General features: G+C 50.2%; 8 protein-coding genes across 8 annotated transcripts; 5 read left to right on the top strand and 3 right to left on the bottom strand.

Annotated features, from left to right (window-relative positions):
- Nucleotides 1–1,749: 1,749 nt before the first annotated feature.
- Nucleotides 1,750–3,153, top strand: YALI1_B29844g (uncharacterized protein; the record flags this gene model as incomplete). Its single annotated transcript, XM_501241.1, has 1 exon — nucleotides 1,750–3,153. The coding sequence occupies one exon, from the start codon at nucleotides 1,750–1,752 to the stop codon at nucleotides 3,151–3,153; it is 1,404 nt and encodes a 467-aa protein (XP_501241.1).
- Nucleotides 3,154–3,647: 494 nt separating this feature from the next.
- Nucleotides 3,648–7,600, bottom strand: YALI1_B29785g (uncharacterized protein; the record flags this gene model as incomplete). The annotated part of the gene is made up of 2 exons (XM_501240.3): nucleotides 3,648–7,427; nucleotides 7,526–7,600. 2 exons carry the CDS (start codon nucleotides 7,598–7,600, stop codon nucleotides 3,648–3,650), a joined length of 3,855 nt encoding a protein of 1,284 aa, XP_501240.3.
- Nucleotides 7,601–8,265: 665 nt separating this feature from the next.
- YALI1_B29779g (mitochondrial 37S ribosomal protein mS38) lies at nucleotides 8,266–8,955 on the top strand (the record flags this gene model as incomplete). Its single annotated transcript, XM_501239.3, has 1 exon — nucleotides 8,266–8,955. One exon carries the CDS (start codon nucleotides 8,266–8,268, stop codon nucleotides 8,953–8,955), a length of 690 nt encoding a protein of 229 aa, XP_501239.1.
- Nucleotides 8,956–9,278: 323 nt separating this feature from the next.
- Nucleotides 9,279–10,847, bottom strand: YALI1_B29753g (uncharacterized protein; the record flags this gene model as incomplete). Its single annotated transcript, XM_501238.3, has 1 exon — nucleotides 9,279–10,847. The coding sequence occupies one exon, from the start codon at nucleotides 10,845–10,847 to the stop codon at nucleotides 9,279–9,281; it is 1,569 nt and encodes a 522-aa protein (XP_501238.1).
- Nucleotides 10,848–11,969: 1,122 nt separating this feature from the next.
- Nucleotides 11,970–13,952, top strand: YALI1_B29742g (uncharacterized protein; the record flags this gene model as incomplete). Its single annotated transcript, XM_501237.3, has 1 exon — nucleotides 11,970–13,952. The coding sequence occupies one exon, from the start codon at nucleotides 11,970–11,972 to the stop codon at nucleotides 13,950–13,952; it is 1,983 nt and encodes a 660-aa protein (XP_501237.3).
- A 332-nt stretch (nucleotides 13,953–14,284) lies between these two features.
- Nucleotides 14,285–14,857, top strand: YALI1_B29718g (uncharacterized protein; the record flags this gene model as incomplete). The annotated part of the gene is made up of 1 exon (XM_501236.3): nucleotides 14,285–14,857. The coding sequence occupies one exon, from the start codon at nucleotides 14,285–14,287 to the stop codon at nucleotides 14,855–14,857; it is 573 nt and encodes a 190-aa protein (XP_501236.3).
- A 215-nt stretch (nucleotides 14,858–15,072) lies between these two features.
- On the top strand, nucleotides 15,073–16,440 carry YALI1_B29711g (uncharacterized protein; the record flags this gene model as incomplete). The annotated part of the gene is made up of 1 exon (XM_501235.3): nucleotides 15,073–16,440. The coding sequence occupies one exon, from the start codon at nucleotides 15,073–15,075 to the stop codon at nucleotides 16,438–16,440; it is 1,368 nt and encodes a 455-aa protein (XP_501235.3).
- Nucleotides 16,441–16,529: 89 nt separating this feature from the next.
- YALI1_B29662g (uncharacterized protein) lies at nucleotides 16,530–19,919 on the bottom strand (the record flags this gene model as incomplete). Its single annotated transcript, XM_501234.3, has 1 exon — nucleotides 16,530–19,919. One exon carries the CDS (start codon nucleotides 19,917–19,919, stop codon nucleotides 16,530–16,532), a length of 3,390 nt encoding a protein of 1,129 aa, XP_501234.3.
- Between the last annotated feature and the right edge of the window lie 409 nt (nucleotides 19,920–20,328).

Genomic DNA, 20,328 nt, shown 5'->3' with positions numbered 1-20,328 from the left:
AGTATAGTCTCGTAATACTCTTACAATTACTTAAAGCACATAGTAAAATCCCTCCTACGGCATGTATCGTACTGAACCAGCGTAAGGTTCACTAAGGTGGGGAAGTTTTAGTTGCTGTGGTGGAGGCGTTCGGAGACTGCGGCGTCGTCTGTGGTTTCTCCACACTGACTCCCATCTCGCGGCTATTGAAGCTATTAGCCGAGAGCCGCTTGATACATACAACTGTTATCACCGAAAGTCATGTCATGTTGCACTGTACTTGTACCTACATGAGAGAGCTTGGCATTTATTAATTGGAAACAAGATGCTTTGCTCAACGCCCTGACTCTCTCTCGTGTATGTACAGTACAGTAGTAGATCGTTGTACAATCGCTAGTATTCCCTGGCCCAGAGAAACCGGCTGATGCGGCTTGCAATTTACCGCCCTAATGCGTACAGACTCATGGACTGGGTCTGAAATAGCTCGTTTGACATCTCCTGCTGGCCTGGACCCCACAATGTGAACCCCACAATCTACACTGAACCAGCGCTAGCCTTTGGTCCTGGTGTTCCATTCTGTTGGGTTATCGGACTACGTGATTTTCCCCCCGGCTAAATTAGACCCCGGATATGACCCGGTGGAAACCGGTCTCAAACTCGACTAAAAATGTTTCGCAGGCTTGGCTGGCGTAAGCGAGCTGCGGTACAGTACATACAGTATATACTGTAGCTAACTAAGAGTCGTGAGCTCACTTCGTCTTAAGCGAGGGATAAACTCGCAACAGCCTGTCTCCGAGGCAACGGCTGACACGCAGAGGAACCTTCTCATATACACGTCCATTTGCACGAGTATGTAGCTACATACTGTACTATTACACCAAAAAGTAGACGAGGCCATGTTGAGAAACGATCACCTATAATATAAACGGAAGTGACCCCCAAATTAACTAGATGCTTCTCATGACCGCATTGCCAGTGTAACCCAGTGTATATCAACGGCACTTCGTATACATTGATAGCCCTATTGTTGTTGATCCTTCGTGGTAGCCTCTAGAAAATCTTCACAGCAGACACGTCCCACCTCTCTGAGCTGTCTTCTTTTTGAGAGCAAACGTATCGCAGTGTTGCAATCGAAAAAAGCCATTTTATAGAATTCAAGCCATGGTGTGGTTTGTGATTATCATCTCTTGTATGTCTCGAGCAAGGCCACAATGGTGTCTTTTAGGTGGTTTGGTTTCACCACTCTTTGTTTCATACTTACACATTCCTGGGTCTCCACATGTTGTGAAGAAGACACCCAGGTGAAACACGCGCACAAAGGGCCCAGTTTTCTCCTCACTGGCGCGTTACTGCAGGGTCTTGAGGGTTGCTTGAAAGGAACGAGTGATCGGCGACCGTGAACAGCGTTCGCTGCATTTTTGAACCATCACTAGTTTTCGAAGGGGGCGACGATCAAACTTATTTTGCACTCGCGCGAAAGGGCATTGTGGATGTCGATGAGGAATAATGATGCAGAGGTGACCACTCCTTGAAGCACCTCTGGTATGAGCTCGGTTTATGTATTCAATTAGTGACACGATCCGTCCGCAAACAGACCTATCTTTCCTCCTATGCTTGCGATAGAAGTCTTTGTCGAACCACATCTTCGCGACACACCCCAGTTGATCGACGAAAACACTGTCGATCACGTTAGGCGCAGTTAAAAGGATGGCGCTCCCATTTTTATCGAGGCTCTAGTCGCAATCAGTCACTCGCCTCTAGCCACTCATTATGAAATTCACACTCCTTTTGGCTGGTCTGTCTCTTGTGGCAGCCGCCCCTGCTGACGCTGATGCCTCTGCTTACTCCAATGTTCTGAACATCATCAACAAGCACCAGGGCCACCACGCCAAGCGTGACCTGGCCGACTCCGCAAAGGACCGATACCTCGTCTTCTTCAAGAACGGCACCTCCATCCAGTCCATCAACGGTCACATCCAGGACCTTGACTCCAAGGTCTCTCCCGAGGTCGGAGCCATGGCTGGCACCAACGGCTTTGCCGCTACCAGTAGCAACCAGGGAATCCAGGGCGCCTTTGACGTCGACGCGTTCACTGATGGTAAGGGATTCACCGGTTACTTTGGATCTTTCAACTCCTCCGTGCTGGACTCCATTCGAAGCTCCCCTGATGTCGCTTCCGTCGAGAAGGATGTGCTCATCTCCCTCGGCAAGCACGCCGCTCAGCCCGTCAACCTGACCGAGCTCCACAAGCGAGACTTCCAGTCCACCACTGTCGCTCAGTGGGGTCTGAGCCGAATCTCGCACCTCAACAACAACGTCCAGGGCGTCAACCCCGACAAGCCCTCCACCGTCCGAGTGCCCTACAACCGAGAGTCCTCCAAGTACGACACCACCGTCTACGTCGTCGACACCGGAACCTACGTCCAACACCAAGACTTTGGCGGACGAGCTCGATGGGGAGCCAACTTTGTCCAGGGCGAGCCCATGCAGGACCTCAACGGCCATGGTACTCACGTTTCCGGCACTGTGGCTGGTTCCACTGTCGGAGTCTCCGGAGAGAAGACCTCCATTGTCGCTGTCAAGGTTCTCAACCAGAAGGGCCAGGGATATGCCTCCACCATCATTCAGGGTATGAACTGGGTTCTCTCTGACTACCAGAAGGCCGGCCAGCCCCGATCCGTCATCAACTTCTCCGGAGGTGGTGCTTCCTCTCCCGGTCTTGACCAGGTTTTCCAGCAGGCCGTTCAGCAATACGGTATCCCCACCGTTGTTGCTGCCGGTAACAACGGCCAGGATGCCTGCAACGAATCTCCCGCCCGAGCCTCAAAGGGTATCCCCGGTCTCATCACCGTTGGAGCCACCGACCACCTCGACAACATTGCCGTTGAGCAGGACTGGTCTTCTGCCAAGGGACAGTGTGTCGAGATGTTTGCTCCTGGTGTCACCATTCTGTCTCTATGGATTACTAACGACGATGCTGCTGCCACCATGGGCGGAACCTCCATGGCTGCTCCCCACGTGTCTGGTGCCATTGCCTACTTCCAGTCTATTGCTGATGGCGTTGTCCCCGCTGCTGTGCTGGAGTCTTGGGTTAAGGATGCCTCTACTGGCAAGGTTAAGGGAGACCTTGGTGGAGCTGCCAACAACTTCCTGTGGAACCGAGCATCTTTCTAGACGCTCCGTTTGGAAAAACATATTTAATGATACCTAATCAAAATTAGATTCTGATACACTCCATGTTTCCTGTATTCTTGTACTTGTACTTGTAGTTTTATATATTCCTTATGTTCTTCAGGTTCAAGAAAGCAGCTATCGAAAATACTCATACTTCCTTCCTACTTGTACGCGTAGCTATTGTACATAATCTGATGTCACGGCCGATCGGACCCTGTCTCATGCCAATGTTATGAATGGCGCTGTTTTAAAGTTTTGGGCAAAATAGATGAAACAACTGAGATTGATGATCTTATGTGCATGGTAATTCAGCTCCACATATTGTTGTGATAAGACATGCAATAGAGTTGAGCCTAAAACCCCACACATTCCAGTCAATGACAGCTGCTCGTGCAAATCCTATAGTTGTACTTGTACGTCACGAATCCATCATTCAAACATAAGTGCTTGTACTTGTACGTCATTATTCATCTAAATACTTTTATTTAATGTGGTTAAAATTCCTGTAGAATCACTTCTGTGCTCTCTCCACGCATTTGGAGCTTCAACAGCAAGGGGAACAGCGCCTTGAGCTCCTTCTTACTATCCGGGCTCTTCTTTACTAGCAAACCAAGATGCGTGAGAATTACCTGAAGCTCTTGGTTCTGCAGCTTAGGAATGGGCATGGAGCCTCGAATCACGGAGTCGTTAATAAACTGAGAGATACATGCTTGGGCTCGAGACATGGCGTACTGTCGCGACGACAGAGAGAGCCGCTCCCGAGCGCTCCCGGTACCATCCCCCTCTCCTATCCACAAATTGAACAATAGTGTTGTACAGTAGAGAGAGAAATCAGGCTTTGACACGGCCTGTAAAGTGCCTGAGAAGCCCAGAGAAGAAGCCTTGGTCTTCCACACCAGGGAGTTCTCATAGATGGACTTGAGAAGGGAGTCAATGAGCGACTCAGGGACATGGTCAAGTCCAAGAATGGGAAAAATGAGCTTCTCGTACTTATGGAAACCCTGACTTCGCTGAGCCAGAATGGACAAACCACCCTCGACAACACGGGGCCACAATGTCTCCTCAGTAGACAACCGAGGCAGCACCTTTTCAACAGTCTCCAGGAACAGCTCCGTAGCATCATTACCAAGCGATGACAACGTGGTGTCCTGAAGCAACAGTGAGATAACGCTGTCATCTACAGCCTCAGGAACTTCAGGAAGTCGGCTCCTGGAAAGCTCAACAGCCTTCAGCGATGCAGCTCCAAACTTGGGAGAGTCATCCTCCTCCTTGGAGGCAGTGCTGGATAGCTTGGAAATCCTACCAAGGATCTCCAAGACCTTGGCGTGGTGGCCAGAGACATTCGAAATTTGTTTCAGCACAGCTGTCTGAACAGGAGAGGTGGACGTCTGGTCCTGAGCGAACTTTGGAAGTTGGGGATGCAGAAGGCAGTTGTAAAGAACATCCAGGGAAGCGTCCAAAGTCGCATCAGGCACATTTCTGTCCAAATCGTAGATAATGGTGTGCACAGATGCATGCTCAGCAATGGCACTAGATGCAGAGCCCAGGTTCCACGGGCTGACATACTCAGTTCCCCAAGGAGGAGAGAGCCAGAACTTCCATGCAGCAGCAATGCTCTCACGGCTCAATGGCGTAATGGTCAGAAGCTCTCCGAAAGACTTGCTGATAGTTACGGCATACTCAGGATGTGGGCTTGTGGTGTTTAGCTGCTCAAAGTAGGAGAGCAGCTGGATAAAAAGAATGTCAACCTGGTCGGGCAAGACGGTCTGCACAACACTCATCATGTGATTGAAGCCAGTAAGCAGCAGCGAGACCGTGTAAGGGTACCTTGCTGCAGCTCCGGCGGGATCATTCTCGATCAGATCTCCTGTGGGTGTCAAGAAGAGCTTAGGCAGAATCTCCCTGGAAAAGGTCTGCCACAGGTTGGGTTGGAGCTTGTCCTTGGGGAGAGACTCGAAAGTTCGGAAGAAGGTCTGGATGGCACCATTTCTGACGTCAGCACGAGAATCATGCGACATGAGAGCCAGAGAAGACATAAGGATGAGCCACAGAGCAAGAGGCTCAGTAGAGTCTCGCATCTCGGACATAGTAAGGACTCGATTGATGTCGTCTGTCTCCTTGGCCTGGCGCAAAATGCAGTCGGACACAGTCCAGAACAGAGAGATGCATGTGAATGACAAGTTGGAGTCTGAAGAATGCTGACAGAATTTGTAGAGTAGGTCCACGAGTGTCAGAAGAGCATCGGAAGGCAACTGGGTAAGGAAATCATTGCAGACCAGCTTGACTGAGTCAAAAGCGGCCTTGGTGACCTCCAGAGACATGTCATCTCTCAGACCGCTGTCCAGAATGCTAAAAATGGTGCTCCAAGAGGAACACTTACCCAGTTGCTGAAGCAGCGAGTGGGTAGTCTGTAGATGAGCCAAGACAATCTCCGACTTGTCGCTCTTTACAGCCTTCAGAAGCGAATCAAATATTCGAGCATGAGCCTCGGGTATTTCGGACTCCGAAGATTCCGAGAGTTTTCTCTGAATGAGGGCACACTGTAAACTCTCACATGAGATGAGATGACCTAACAGCTTCTGCCACAGTACTTCTTCCTCCACAATCTTGGTGACGTTGAAAGTTGCCACAATTCCAAGCTTGTCATTGTTCCACTCGGAAGCTGATCGAGTCAATGCATTTACAAGGTCTGAAAGAGCAGAATTTGAGTAGTCTTTCGTCGAGTCGAGCAGCTTCTTCTCTGCAGATAGCACCGCAGGGTCAGATCCGACCTTGGACTGCGAAGTCTCCCGTAGGGTATCAAGGAGAATGCTCCATGATGAGCCCAATGTAGTTCCGAGGGCGGTTCCGAGGTTGACTAGAGCCCGAAGACACAAGATAGCCCGTTGAGTGGGTGGTTTCTCTGCACCTGTGGCAAGAAGAGACATGAATGCATCACGCGCCGTCTTCCTATCCACATATCCCGCAACATGTGCCAGTTTTTGGACAGCACGAATAACGCTGTGAAGATCCAGGGACTCCTCAAAGGGTCCAGAAACCAGAGGACTATACAGATCCAGAATGGTAGACCAGGAGTGGTCAATGAGATGCTTACACAGAGTTGCCCGAGAGTCCTGGTTCTTCTGAAGAAGGAACTTTGCAAGCGCATCGCATAGGGAATTGGCACACGTTATCGCAAGATACTGCTCGTACCCCTCGGGTAGAGTCGGTGCTTCTGTCTTGTCCAGTGTGTCAATGAAAGGTGTCTTGGTTGCACTGTTGAACCTGGTTCCCTCCTTGGTATGTTTCAGCAGGTCCCGGAACAGACCGAGAGTATCTGCAAGAATGTTCTTGCGTCCCTCAGCTACGTCATACTCCTTATAAATGGCCAGAAGGAGGTCAAAGTCGGAGAAGACACCTTGAAGAATCTCCATGCACAGTGCACGTTCCCATGATTCGGTAGGCTCTCTTGACAGATGGACGAACAGAGTCAATGTCACCTCACACTCAGCTGGCACCAACGCAAGCAGGGTTCGTAGCAACAAATACAAGACTCGAGCGATTCTAACAGCCACGGGAAACGGTGCCTCGGAAGAAAGACCACGAAGCAGTGCTGGGAATAGCTTCATCTTAACACAGTAAATGAGCTCGGGATGCTCCTCAAACACCATGTGTTGGTTCTGCAGAATACTCTCCACCAGTTCGAGACAGAAAGTGTCCTTGTAATGGCCTTTCAGGAAAGTAGATGAGTGGTATTCAATGAGAGAACAGAGATCAGACAACACAGATAGAGCGTCATCTGCTGCAGGAGACACGAGAATCTTGTCTCCTGTGTCGACTGGCACCTCAAAGGTCTTGGGAGGGTCCTGCTCTTCTCGCACCTTATCGAAAACAGACACTATTAACTGTTGGAGTGTCGCCGCTGCGGAATTGGATACCACAGGGGGCTTGTTGGGGGCCTTGAGGGCTGAGCAGATCGCCAACAGGGCGCTCAAGTTCTGACCCTGCAGCACCTTGGTGTAGTTTGCCATCAGTGTAGGGAGACATTGAAGGATCTTGAGCTGGATTTCGACGCCCAAGTGGGTAGCCTCCTCCAACGCACCCAGGACTGACGGAATTGACTTGTCGGAGAGCGCAGAGATAGCCAGCAGTCGTTGTATCAATGGCACTGCAATTGCTGTGAGTTTGGCGTTACGTGACGAGCAGGCCAACACCAGAGGCTGGGCAATCTTTTCGTCCTTCTTCAGGTCTTGCGGTTGCTTGTTCTTTACAGCATCGAGTGTGTATTCGGCAGCCTGTGTTAGTGTCTGTTTCCCATGTGTCCGTGTCGCATGGGAGGCACGTGTGAGAGAAGCCGACACTTCCTTCGCGTCAATACGCTGGAGATACTCACCTGACGAAGCTCAGGGTGTCTTCGCTTGCTCTCGGCAAGCAGACTGGACAACTCCACAACCAGTTGCTGATTCATACTGGCTGATACTGGTGGGTGTTAACTTTAGCTGTGCATACATCTGACGTAGCCTACATCGCGAAGGACTGCATTTAGAGTTGTCCCCAAGTCACTGGCACTTAGTTTGTCAAGATATCAGTTGTGAGAAGTACTTGTAGCGGTTGATGTTGATTGAGTATGTATTGGGGGAAAACATGCCTACCATTTTACTTCCGAGGTTTCCTATTGTCTGTGTTGTGACGCTCTTCTTTACAGTATGTCTTCGCTACTACAGCAATAACGGTGGCCGTTGTGGTGTGGTTATGGTGTACACTGTACCTGACTAATATTAAGGGGTTTCAATTAATACCCCGCAAAAATAGAAAGGCCTAGAAAAAACCCTTGACTTATTTTTAGAAGCTCAGAAATACAGAGCAACTTTTTATATTTTCGCCCCTATATATATTCCTCGGCTGAGCTCTTTTTTTTCCAACTCAAATTTCAACAAAACATCCAGTTTTAACTGACTCTGCACTTGACTTTATCGATAATCAATTAAAGTTACCCGTGTTCGTCTGATTAAGGTTGCTCCCAACCACGAACCACAGCTCCATCAATTGTAAATCAGCTGAGTAATCTCAGCCACTTACCCTACTTAACCTACACATTTTCATCCCACAGTTGGTTATCTCCAACACCACAACATGTTAGCAAAACGACTTGGCCAGCTGGCCAGCCCCACCGGATCGCTGCTGCGAGCAGGATCCCTGGCCACCGCACGACCAGCAAACGCCCCTAGAACCCGTCGAATCTCCATGTCGTCCCAGAGTGGCGATGATAAGCGAAAGCTATGGAAGGACTTTGATTTGCCCCCTTCGCCACTGGTGGGTGAGGGAACTCCCGAGGACCGATTCTTTGAGATTGCTCTGTGCCGACACCGACCTCTGTACCTCGACACTTCTGTCTCGCACCTTTTCTCCGATTCCGCCGCCACCAAGCGAATGGATGATTTCATCAAGTCTCGGCCTAACGAGTACGCACAGGGAACCACCGAGGGATACAACCCTCTGTTCCCTAATGCCATGAGCGTTTCCGGTCAGGTTACCAACCCCGAAATGATGCATTTTTCTAAAAACGTCACCGCCGACCTCTACCCCTACGAGAAGTACTACTCTCCTCAGAAGTCCGAGTTTGAGGTGATTGAGAACGCTCGATCTGACGCGGACCTTCTCAAGTTCATCGGTGAGGCCGTCAAGAAGTTTGAGGCCAAGAATACCGACGCCGACCTGGAGATGACCTCCGTCAAGCGAAAGCGAAAGATTAAGATGAACAAGCATAAGTACAAGAAGCGAAGAAAGGCTCAGCGTGCTCTTCGACGAAAGCTCGATAAATAATAATGTATATAGCGGCGATAGCCAAATGATGATGTATCATATTTCCACACGAGTGTTTCATTATTTCAGTTCGTACAGTATGTACAGTATCAGGACAAGCACTGTGTAATTACGTAATTTCTGTATATGATTTTCGCGACCCAATTTTGGCGCTTGATTTTGACGTTCACCTTGCTTGGTGCCTAAACATCGTACAATAATAAAGCTGTGGCTTTAGTGTAAACTCGCTTTGGGTTGGGCCCACCTTATTTATCACTCAAACGGGTGGTGTATGTAGCTATTGCAATGTATTCAGTCTAATGTACAGTTAGTAAATAAATAAATTAGTGCCGATGAACAGGCATATGCTGAGTGTCCAGCAGTTCCGGAGGCGGCCTAGTTTTTTTCGAGTAGTAATAGTCGAGCTTTTTGGCCAGTTGTGAACGCACCGAACTATGTCCTCGAGCATGAGCTGCGTGAGTATTGTGTTGAAGTTCTTGGGGATCTGGCTGGTCCACAGAGTCATAAGAGGTACTCGAAGCACGTGAGAACAGTAGTCCTGCCTCGATGATACGGTCCGACAGCACCAAGAGCGGCTGAACGAACCGCTTTGCGGCATTTGGAGTTGGTGTATCCGCGTCCAGAGACACGTCCGTGAATTCCCTGAATTCGCTGGGGTTCATAATTGATTTTCCACCCTCGAATCCGAGATAATCGTCGTCTTCTTGCAGCTGGCGACCCAAGAAGCCTTCCTTTTCGTGGTGACGTTCCAGACGTTCCACACGGTCAATCCACTCCCAGGCGCACACTATAGCAAGCAACGTAGAGATCCACGTGAGCGAATCACTCCATTCAACTAGCCAGGCGTTAGCAATGTCCACCACAAATAACACCACGGGAGAAGATGATGCCAAAATAGCAATGAGCGTCATGGGCACCATTTCCATGCACATGGTGGACCTCGAGTTGGTGATTAGATAGTACACCATGGAGCAGGCGTACATTATTTGGATGGCCACCTGGAAGAGGTATTGGAAGGCCGGTAGCGAGCCGGAAAACTGGTATTGGAGAGCCATGTCAATAGATGTGATTCCATTCAGCACTTGACAGACCACAGACATGGTTCCACCCAACCAGAAAATCATCCGCTGCTCCATACGTCTGGAGAAGACTCTCATAACCACCTGCACCTGTGCCAGCAGCATGATGAAGTAAAACACCAGCTCCAGCACAGCCAGATAGACGTACGATGACAGCCGCTCCACCAGCTCACTTCTGTCGAGGTATCCCTTATTGTATTGTTCGTTAATCAGCTGTGTCGAGTGTGCCAAAATGATCGTTAGGTATATGGTTCCAGCCAGTACACCCAGACGCAGCAACAGCGGTCTCCGTGGTCGCTTATGCGGCATGACAAACGATATCATCCACAGCAGTTTCATCCTCGATTCCTTCTTTTCCTCCTCAAAGTCTGCAGAGCTGCTTCCATCAGACTGTAGCGAGCTCTTGTATGGTTCCGTCGTCTCTGACCCACCGTTGGACTCCACAGGAGCTCTAAAGCCGTGGCTGTTTTCACCAAGAATGAGAATAAGAACCACTATCCACGCCACCACCATGGATATCAACATCGAGTACGTCAGTGGCATTGTCGAGTTTCCAAACTTGCCTTGGTGAGTATCAGTCCATTGTTTCCAGCCTTCCTGGATCTGGTCGAAGAGCGGAAAATGCATGGCGCTCGAGTCGACGGCCGCGACAGGGTGGCCGTGGTAGCATGCTGGGGTGAAGGTGGCGATCATGCCCTGTAATGTTATCGTGGTGGTGCCTAGGTCGACGGCTCCTTCTGTTATGATGATGGGCACACATCCCGGGTGGTCTGTCGGATACACCGGATCTCGCCAGACAGACAGGCGCTTCATGGGAGAAATGGACCTGCTGGGGGAGTGTGTGTGTGTGTGTGTGTAGAGCCAGGCTTTCTGTTGAGGGTGTGCGGGAAAGAGTTGCAGCGGATACTACGGATGAGGAGATGAAAGAAGAAGTCTATTTGCAGGCTTGTCCCACAGCTTAACCTAGATGCAGACAAAGGGCCACGCAAGGTGTTTTTAGACACAAGCTTCTTGGCTCTCTTGGCGGCAGCGAAAAGCGAGATTATCTCCTCGGATCAGGTCTCACCGCTATAGATGATGGAAAGTATAGAAGCCAGTGTCCCCTTGGCACAATAACAGCCTTTTCGCATCCTTACGACCCGGAGCAACTTTTGTTCCATTAGCCTCCTCATGTCCCAATCCTTAATCTTTATTTTCCAGGCAATCTGTGGAAATAAGCGAGAGACAGTTTCCGAGGCATGTGGACACGAGGCGTGGGCCCATGAGCGTTTGAGCGTTTATTCCTCACTCACTTTCTTCTCTCTGTACTTTCAGCCTTTAAGCCCGCCAGCGAGAGACGCTATATTTTTTGCACTGGCCGTTTTTGGACGATCTGTCACGTGAGACAGCTGCAGAGAAGCGGCTGCCACCCAGCAAGATGAAAACGACGCCGGGGCCCGAGAGTGATGGGACGTTGGCCGCACAGGTATAATATATACAGAAATACACTTCTATCAAACCAGCCTTACATGTAACACGTGCCCAACTCTGTATGGTGTAAGTATCCCAGCGACGTTAGTCATGTCTAACGTTAGGTGCATTGTAGTTCTGTTAGCGAAATCTCAAGGTGGAGTACAGTACGTACTTGGAGTGAGATGAGGGAGTCCCAACAGCACACCACACAGCACAGCGGGTCCAGAAAGGCTACACACAGCTACTTGTACACAGTGTGACCCAACTCAGCTGCACCCCGTACAGCTCACGTGCCGAAGGGTGCAGAGAGAGAGTCTCTACGTTGGATTGGTGTTGGATAACCGGCAAGCAGGAAAATCGACGGATATTTTTTCCGTACGTGTTTTCTTTACCTTAGTCCTTGGTTCACCGCAGACTATTGCTTCAATTCTCTCACCCCCTAGCCCCTGCAACTCTATTGTCTTAATTGTACCTGGAAGAAATATGCACCATCAGGATACGTACACAACACCAATGACAACGCGACAGCCGTTTGGACTGAGCTCCATGCCGGTGGCGTTTGAGAAGGTGTACAAGGACAAAGAGGGCATCGACGACGAGTTCCACACTCCGCCCCTTGAAGCCTTTGAATTTGAGCGCAGTGTGGACAGCATAGGGGTCGCCATGGGTCTGGAAACGGTCCAGCCTGGCCCTAGCGGGCTAGGGAAGGGTCTACAGAACGGCAAGGCAGGCGCTTCAACAGATACACAACTAGACATGAGTGCCCACCAAATGCCGCCTCCACAGAGCATCCCTAACGACACGTCAGGTCATCACATACAACGTCGACCTGTCGACATTGGCGACACCCCGCCTCTTTCACGAGACTCCATTTATTCTAACGACGAAATCGGCATCATTGATTTGTACTCGAAATCTCCCGAGTCGGGCATGACCTCTCAAGGCTCGTCTTCGGTCCCTGTCAGCAGACAGACAAACAACCCCACAGAAACAACACCAGCCCTGGAGACGCTACAAGCTATCCCCGTAGCTAACCTGCACCCCGAGCCGAATCCTCGAACCCCTGACTTGCAGAAGACTCCATACAACCACGACGCCCCTGGCTCAGCAATCTCCGTGGCCTCATCATACAAGGAGTCCCGACGAGAGGCCGGCCGAGTGCGATCGACCATCGACATGCGATCCAAACCGTCGTCGCGCACAAACACCATGGAGGACGGGCCCCGAGATCGATACGGCTTCCTCAAGGCTAACTCATATATTCGCATGAACGATTACGACAAGTGGTGGGGCAAGTACCAGCCATATTTACAGCGACGAAAGAAGAAGTGGGTGTCTCTGATGAAGCAAAGCGGCCTCGATATTGGGGCCGCCGAAGATAAGGGCAAGGACTCCAACGAGGCCCGAGTTCCCTCCACTGGACCCACTAGGTTCCCCCCCAAGTCGGAAAAGCTGAAGCGGTACGTGCGAAAGGGCATTCCTGCCGAGTGGCGAGGCCAGGCTTGGTTCTGGTTTGCCCGTGGCTACGAATACCTCAACGCCAACGTCGGAGTGTACGACAAGCTCTGCGAGAAGAGCGCTACCATGGACACTGTGGACGCTGAGCTCATTGAGCGTGATCTCTACAGAACTTTCCCCGACAACGTCTACTTCCGGAAAGCTGAAGGAGAAGTGGATGAGACGCCCATGATCATGGCTTTGCGAAGAGTCCTGCGAGCCTTTGCCCTGCACCACCCCAAGGTTGGTTATTGCCAATCGCTTAATTTCCTGGCAGGGCTACTTCTCCTCTTCATGGACGAGGAACGTGCTTTCTGGATGCTGCACATTATCACCCAAAAGTATCTTCCCGGAGTGCATGACACCAACCTCGAGGGAGTCAACGTGGATCAGGGCGTGCTGATGCTCTTGGTGCAAAAGTCGCTCCCTGCTGTCTGGCGACATATCGGAGTGGGTCTGGAGGGAGCTCCTTCCGAAGGCATGGACCTGGTCCGAAATCTCCCTCCCATCACCCTTTGCACAGCCTCGTGGTTCATGAGTGTCTACATTGGTACTCTTCCCATCGAGACTACTCTGAGAATCTGGGATTGTCTCTTCTACGAGGGGTCCAAGACCCTGTTCCGAATCGCGTTGACACTAATGAAACAAAGCGAGCCGGAGTTTGTGGGTCTCAACGATCCCATGGAGATCTTCCAGGTGGTCCAGACTTCGCCCAAGTCCATGCTGGACGCCTCCCACCTCATGGAGTCTTGCTTCAAACGCTACAACGACTTTGGCCACATTAGCCAAGACGAGATTGCGCAGCTGCGGAAGATTGTCCGGCAGAAGCGTGGTAACGGCGGTACTGGTGGCATCCAGTCACGGGATGATGTGCTCGAGGAACTCATTCTGTCGCGTCAGCGGCCCACGTCGCGAACTTTTGTCTTGCGAAAGCTGCATATTGGCTCCAACAAGTGGTCCATGGAGTGATCAACAGCAAGCTACAACTAACGGCAAGCCTACTTAACACACAAAAACGCATAGCATCATGTCAGTGACAGTATCGAAAACTACCAACATCTGACTCTTTGATTAGAATAGATTACTTAGCAATTAATAAGCATAATAATGAGATAGGATATGGACTTTGTAGCGTGAGTGTATGTTTAGCATGGTTATAATATCAAGTGTCTTGTATGAACTTGTGAGAACCCACCCTCTGAATAGAGTTCCAGCTGGGCTGATAAAAGAGTGCACGATACAATAGACCTCTTCACCAATTATGTTCACTACAACATCTCAGTGGTGATTCAGACGACAGAATGAGGAAAATGAGATGGTTGTCAACGGTATCGCAATTTGCCAAGAGGAATGTGAGCTTCAATCAGGGCTGCAGAACGTGGTTGCGACAGAACGAACTCCAAAACAAGTCTCCTCTGGTTATGCCTTTACTGGGCACCTTTTATGAACATACGGTGGCAACAGTTTTGCATCACGATCTCAATGTGGTTGATCTGGTCCTTTCCGGAGGAGCAGGTGATCGTGGTGTGGACATGTATGGCGTGTGGTCTCGACCAGATGCCCCTGCGCTCAATGTGATTGTGCAATGCCGTACCAAGGCCAAGCGAATGCCCGGCAAGGACTTCCTGGAGCTCGCCGGAGTCTGGCTGGCTCACAATGACCCCAACACACTTGCCATCATGGCCAGCAACAAGAATTTGACACGTCAAGGACTAGCGGAGATGTATGGCTTGAATGTGCCCATTTTGTTTGTCAAGGTGGCCATGCCTGAGATGATTGATCCACTTTTGAGCCAGTACGACCCTGATAATTATGCCGTCCCGGCTATAGAAGGCATGCTCTACAACACAAAGGCGGAGGAGATGTTGGGGTAGGGGAACTACAAGTACTGTTCGGTAAATCGGCTCGAGTACTCATAACTTATTTGCATACGAATTTCAATATCGTTGCATCAGACCCTGTAAATAGTTAATCACATGGTGTAATGGTAGTTTAGTCTGGCACGGCTCAATAGCCGCTGTTGTCCTTTATTAGACGGCTTTTTTTTTTTTTTTAGCTTCTGTTACCCCACAAGACGGCACTTTTTGGGATGCTTATAGCTTTATCAGACTTAGATTGTGCACTCTCATATGGCAAGCCCCAAAAAATGACGCCTGGATTGGACACGGTGCCCCAGGAGATTCTGGAGCAAATATGTGTGGATTGCGATCCCTGGAGCATCTATCAACTGTCAAATACCTCGAAATCGCTCAGAGTATCTCTTCTGGAGTGGATGCCACAGCTCCTGAAGAGCTCCTTAGTCACAACATTCTTTCCCCTGGACAAAGATGCTTTTGCATCCTATGATTATCTCGGGCTCAAGAAGCGGATCAGCAAGGAAATGTCAGTATCCGTCCCTCTCACTCTCGAAGAGGCTATAACCCGCAGCCTGGCTATTCAGAAGAATCGCACCTCCAATCTGCCCCTAGTGGTGAAGACTGACGAGTTTGTGCACCCTGATGCCAATTTGGCAGTTGGAAAGACCCATTCCTGGATAGGAGTTGAGTACGAGCCTGCACAGGACTCGAATCTCTTGGTTCTGTCTGTAAATGGCCTCTTTGCCATCTACGAGATCAACTACACAGATGGAAGCATCAAGCTGATGCATTTGTCAGAGAAAGATTCCTGGTGGAGATCAAATGAAGGCTGGCTGGTGTCTGGAGACGCCGAGTGGAAGCTCGATTTCACCTTCAGTGATGCCCCCGAATGCACCTCTCATCATCCGTACGCGGTGGAGTTTGTTTCGCGCAACCGCAAGTCCGCGGTGGTGCACCGACGACGAATAATGGCCTATAAGCTGGGGGAGGCCCAGGAACTCAAGTTCGAAGTCAACAGAAAATACGACGTGGCCAAAAAGTGGTGGAACTTCAACGACCGGTTCTCCATTGCACGCTTCATACCCAGAGATAGAAGGGACTCCAACTGCCAGCTGTTCTTGGTAAACTGGGAGACCATGACCACCCAGTTTCTGGCGGCCACTCCAGTCTGGGACTCAAACTACTTTCAGTTTCAGAATGGATTCGTATACATGAACGAGGGCAGCATAAAACTTCGGGTCATGAACAAGCTGGGGAAGTTACTTTGGTTCCAGGTCACCGACGACAATAATCTGCGTGTCAACCGGTACTACCCCAACTGGGAGATCACGACCATGTTTCAACGACACTCATGGACACCCAACGATGATGCCAAGCAGGTTTTTGGCATGGTGGACAACATCCCTCATCTCTGGTCGTTTAGCTGGGAGTTCCAGGCGTGGTTTGCTACTCAGGTCTTCTCAGAAGTCCCGTCCTGGAAAGCCGGAGACGACTGGGAAGGGTGGCAAGGTCGAGTGGACATCTCCACATGGAATAAGGACTCCCCTCCACCTCCAGTCGCGCGTCGACAATATAGAGTGATGCATAGGAGGGAAGGGTAGCTACTAAAAGTTGCTGGAGGTATATAATAGGGGCATGGTGCCGCAATTCATTAATCTATATGCATGCATGTATTTTTAGTCCATCTTCGTCAGAACGAGAATGTCAGTCGGCCCAGTTCAGGAGCAACAACCACGTACTTCACGCCGATTCGGTTGTCCACCTCCATAGAAATGGGGGTCTCAGAGTCAGCAGGCCGAATAACCACCTCAGGCAGTGCGATTCGGCCTGTCTTGAGTGGGACCAGCTGCAGATTCTCCACCACATTGTCGGCTGGCACAAAGTGGCCCTTCCGTCTTCCGTAAACTGTCCAAGTATCAGGCAGGGGCAGAATTTCATAGAAGAACCGTGTATCAGGGGCTAGGTTAGAATCCCACAGCTTTGAGTTGATATTCAGAGTGTAGTCGATGGCTTCACCGACTCTCTGGGGCTTTGTAGTAGGCTTGTCCTCGGTCAGCTTGGATGAAAGAACAATCTGGACCTGAGGCACAGGCACAGAGATGCACAAAAACTGACTAGGCAGCAGACACTCATCGGAGCACGAGGTAGACTCAGCCAAAGCCTCGTTGACAACTTCCTTTACCTTCTCATGATTATCCTTGGAGACTGCCTGCAGTGCCTCTGTCCATTCAGGAAGAACAATAGGCTCAGACATGGTAGGCAGTCGCAGAGCATAGGAAGTGACATCAGCCTCTATGAGAGACTTAATGACACGCAGAGAGACAATGCAGTCTTCCAGACCTGCAGCAGCAAGCTTTGCTGTGATTTTGGCCCAGATAAACTCCACCAGTTCGTCTGCGACACGCCGAAACTCGATTCGGAGAGTCAAAGGCTTCTTAGCACCAGCAGCAATGAACCTGGACCAGTCTCGCGGCTCGATTCTGAAGGTGAAAGACGCAGCCTGGTTAGTGAAGACGACGTCGGAAGACATTGAGGGAGTAGAGATGGCATAAAGATCTTCTCCATCAGATTCCGACAGGGTGACACCCAGAGTTCGAATGGGAGAGGCGTCTGTAGATGTGACAGAAAACCGGGAGTAGAGGAAGGAGGTTCGGAATACGTCCTGAACAGACACGGAGATGGGTAATCGCACATCGACAGAATCGGTAGTGTCGTAGAGATACTCGCCCTCTGAAGTTCTGTACTTGATGGATATTCCAAACTCCATAATAGCTGGGCCATGATTCTCGTAGGGAATGAGGACTTCCAAGACCTGGCCCTTCTCGAGATTCTCAAACACGATTTCGTCAGCAGACAGAATTTCTCCGTCGTCCATATCGTCCACGGGCTTACCATCAATGGTTAGTGTTGCGTCCCTGACATACAGCTTGCTCTGGAGGTCGACACAAGAGACAGTAATGAGACCTTCATTGACCGTGGAAGAGTTTGAGACAGTGAGTGCGACACACTTTCTGTTCAAGTGAAGCTCTCTAGGCACAGAAATACGAGCATTCATGTTACCGGGGCCAGAAGACATGTACAAGGGAGCTGAAGAAACGATGTCGATAGTCAGCGACAGCTTATCGATGGAAATAACAAGCTCTCGAGGGTACAACGGATACTCTGTGAACTGGTTAGTCTCGAGCTGCAGCTTGTTCACACCTGGGGCAATGGTGGTCGCCAGACTCTCGAATTTGATCACCTTGTTATCTGCTGCTCCGTCTTGGTCGTATGAGTACGTGACACAGACCTGGCTAACCTTCACTGCTTTAGGCAAGGGGGAGTTAATTGCGACCTCGAGAAGCACAGAGTCGTCATTCTCCTCCTTGGAATGCGTCACTCCACTAGCCAGATCAACTACAAAAGTGCCAGTGAGGTCAAACTCGAGCTGCTCACTTCGTAGAGAAAGAGCAATTTTGAAGTACTCATCGAGTTCGCGGGATGTGATGAGCTCTCGCTGGGAGACCAGCAGCAGAACAGCATTTAGAAGTTCTTCCTTTCGTCCAAGAGCCTGCAGACACTTTGTGTAATATTTGAAGACAGACACTGCCATAGCATCCCATCCCTGGGTAGAAAACAGAGAAGGTAGAGTCTTCAGCTGCGTCACAGCCTGCTCATAACGACCCTGCTGGAAGTCCAAAAGGGCCAAATCACACGTGAAAGCCTTTATGGATCTTTCTCGGCCAGCATGTCGGTATTCCTCCGCAATCTGGACGGTGAGTTCTCGGTAAGACTCCAGAAACTCCTCTTCATTGGAAAGCAGAGCAGCCACGAGTTCGGTGGGTTTATATTCGCTCTTGGGTTCGTCATTAAGAGACACTTCTCGCATGGCCGTAACCAGGTACCAGCCTCTGTTTTCGGCCAGGGCCAGTAGCATTTCTCTGCATGCAAACAGCAGCTCTCCACGGGCCTCGCTGATCTCTCGTCCCTCAGTCTCAATGGTATCAGACACTTCAAGGAACTCGTTGGACACATGGTATGCCCAGTCAGCCACCATCAGAGGATCCTTCTTGTTGCTATAAAGCAGAGTTCGGATCTCCCGTTGGAATGACAGCACACGAGACAGAACCTGACTCATAAACAATGCAGAAATAGAGGGAGTAGTAGCAGATCGAGACTGCAGAAGCAGCTGGGTTACCTGCCGACCAAACAGGTAGCATCTGAAATCGAACAGTGACACCTCGTTGGCCAGAATCTCGAGCTTGATGTCAGTCTCATGCTGGGGTTCCAAAATACCGACATCCACCTTTTCGAAACCAATCTTAGAGACAAATGTGACGTTTTTGTTGGCCGACATTTCCTGATACGAGGCCTCCAGCTCATCATAGACTTGCAGAGCGTCATCATACAGTGCCACATTTTCAAACGACACACCGAGTCCCTCCTTGGCGACAAAGAAGGCTCCATAGTTCCATCCCACCACATTCTTCTGGGCCTCCAACTTGGCAATTTCCTTTTCGTACGAGTCCACGCGCATGGAAAAAGTATCCAGCACTCCCTCCTTGAGTCGTGATATCAAGTCGCCCCAAAAATCAATGAGATCCTCCGCACTGGCGTCCTCTCTGACCTGAATGCATCTATCCTTCTTGTTATCAGTGTTGAAGTCGGACTTGATCTTGTCGAATACCGAGCTCTTTGGTCGCGACTTGTTGCTTTTCCAGTTGACAATCATCCATTCTATCGGCTCCCTGCGGTGGCTGACGCTTCTGTTGAACCAATCTCGAATCACCTTCCGAACACTGGACTTGTAAGTCTCGGTGTCATCACACCGCACAAACATGATGGCAAAGTAGGGCTCATTCGAGAGACCTTGCATCTGATGCAGCCGCGGCTTGGATGCCTCGGCCTCCCCATGCTGTGCCACATCCTCCACCAGCTCCACATCCAGCCTAGGGATCGATCTGAGAGGCTTGTCGCCCGAGAGAGCGCTCCAATGGAGGTTCTGGAGCGGTAGCCGTTTGCGCAGGCCCTCCTCGAGGTTCCCCGTGAAAACACCAAACGGATCAAAGTAGGTGATCCGTGTCTTTTTCTCCGCTACCATCGTTGGTCGTCGTGGTGCCTATCGCGTTGTTGTCTTGATACAGTATGCGGTGGTGGGAGTTTTGTCATGCAGGAGAGGTTGTTTAGACAGTCTGGACACGCATGGCGCAGAGCTTCGTTTCGTGACGCGGCTTGTAACTACTTGTACTTGTACTTGTGAATGATGGGTACTATAGAGGGTTATCGCTCGCAGCTATATCATTCAAAAAGTCGATACAGTCTTGCAACCTTCATATGTCTTTTGCAATTACAGCTTGACCAAGCCGGATCCAAACTTTTCAGCATTCTCGGCTGTCTCAACTTCAGATGCGCTTATTTGAACACGTACATACGTAAATGGCTGTGCAATGGAGCAGAACAATTAGCTACAGTAAACTGGAGGAAATGATTACTACTTGTAGTACAATGGC

The sequence above is a fragment of the Yarrowia lipolytica genome, chromosome 1B (assembly GCF_001761485.1).
Source record: "Yarrowia lipolytica chromosome 1B, complete sequence".
NCBI lineage: Eukaryota > Fungi > Ascomycota > Dipodascomycetes > Dipodascales > Yarrowia > Yarrowia lipolytica.
The sequence above is the reverse complement of the archived record's forward strand: the minus strand, read 5'-3'. Positions and strand labels throughout refer to the sequence as shown.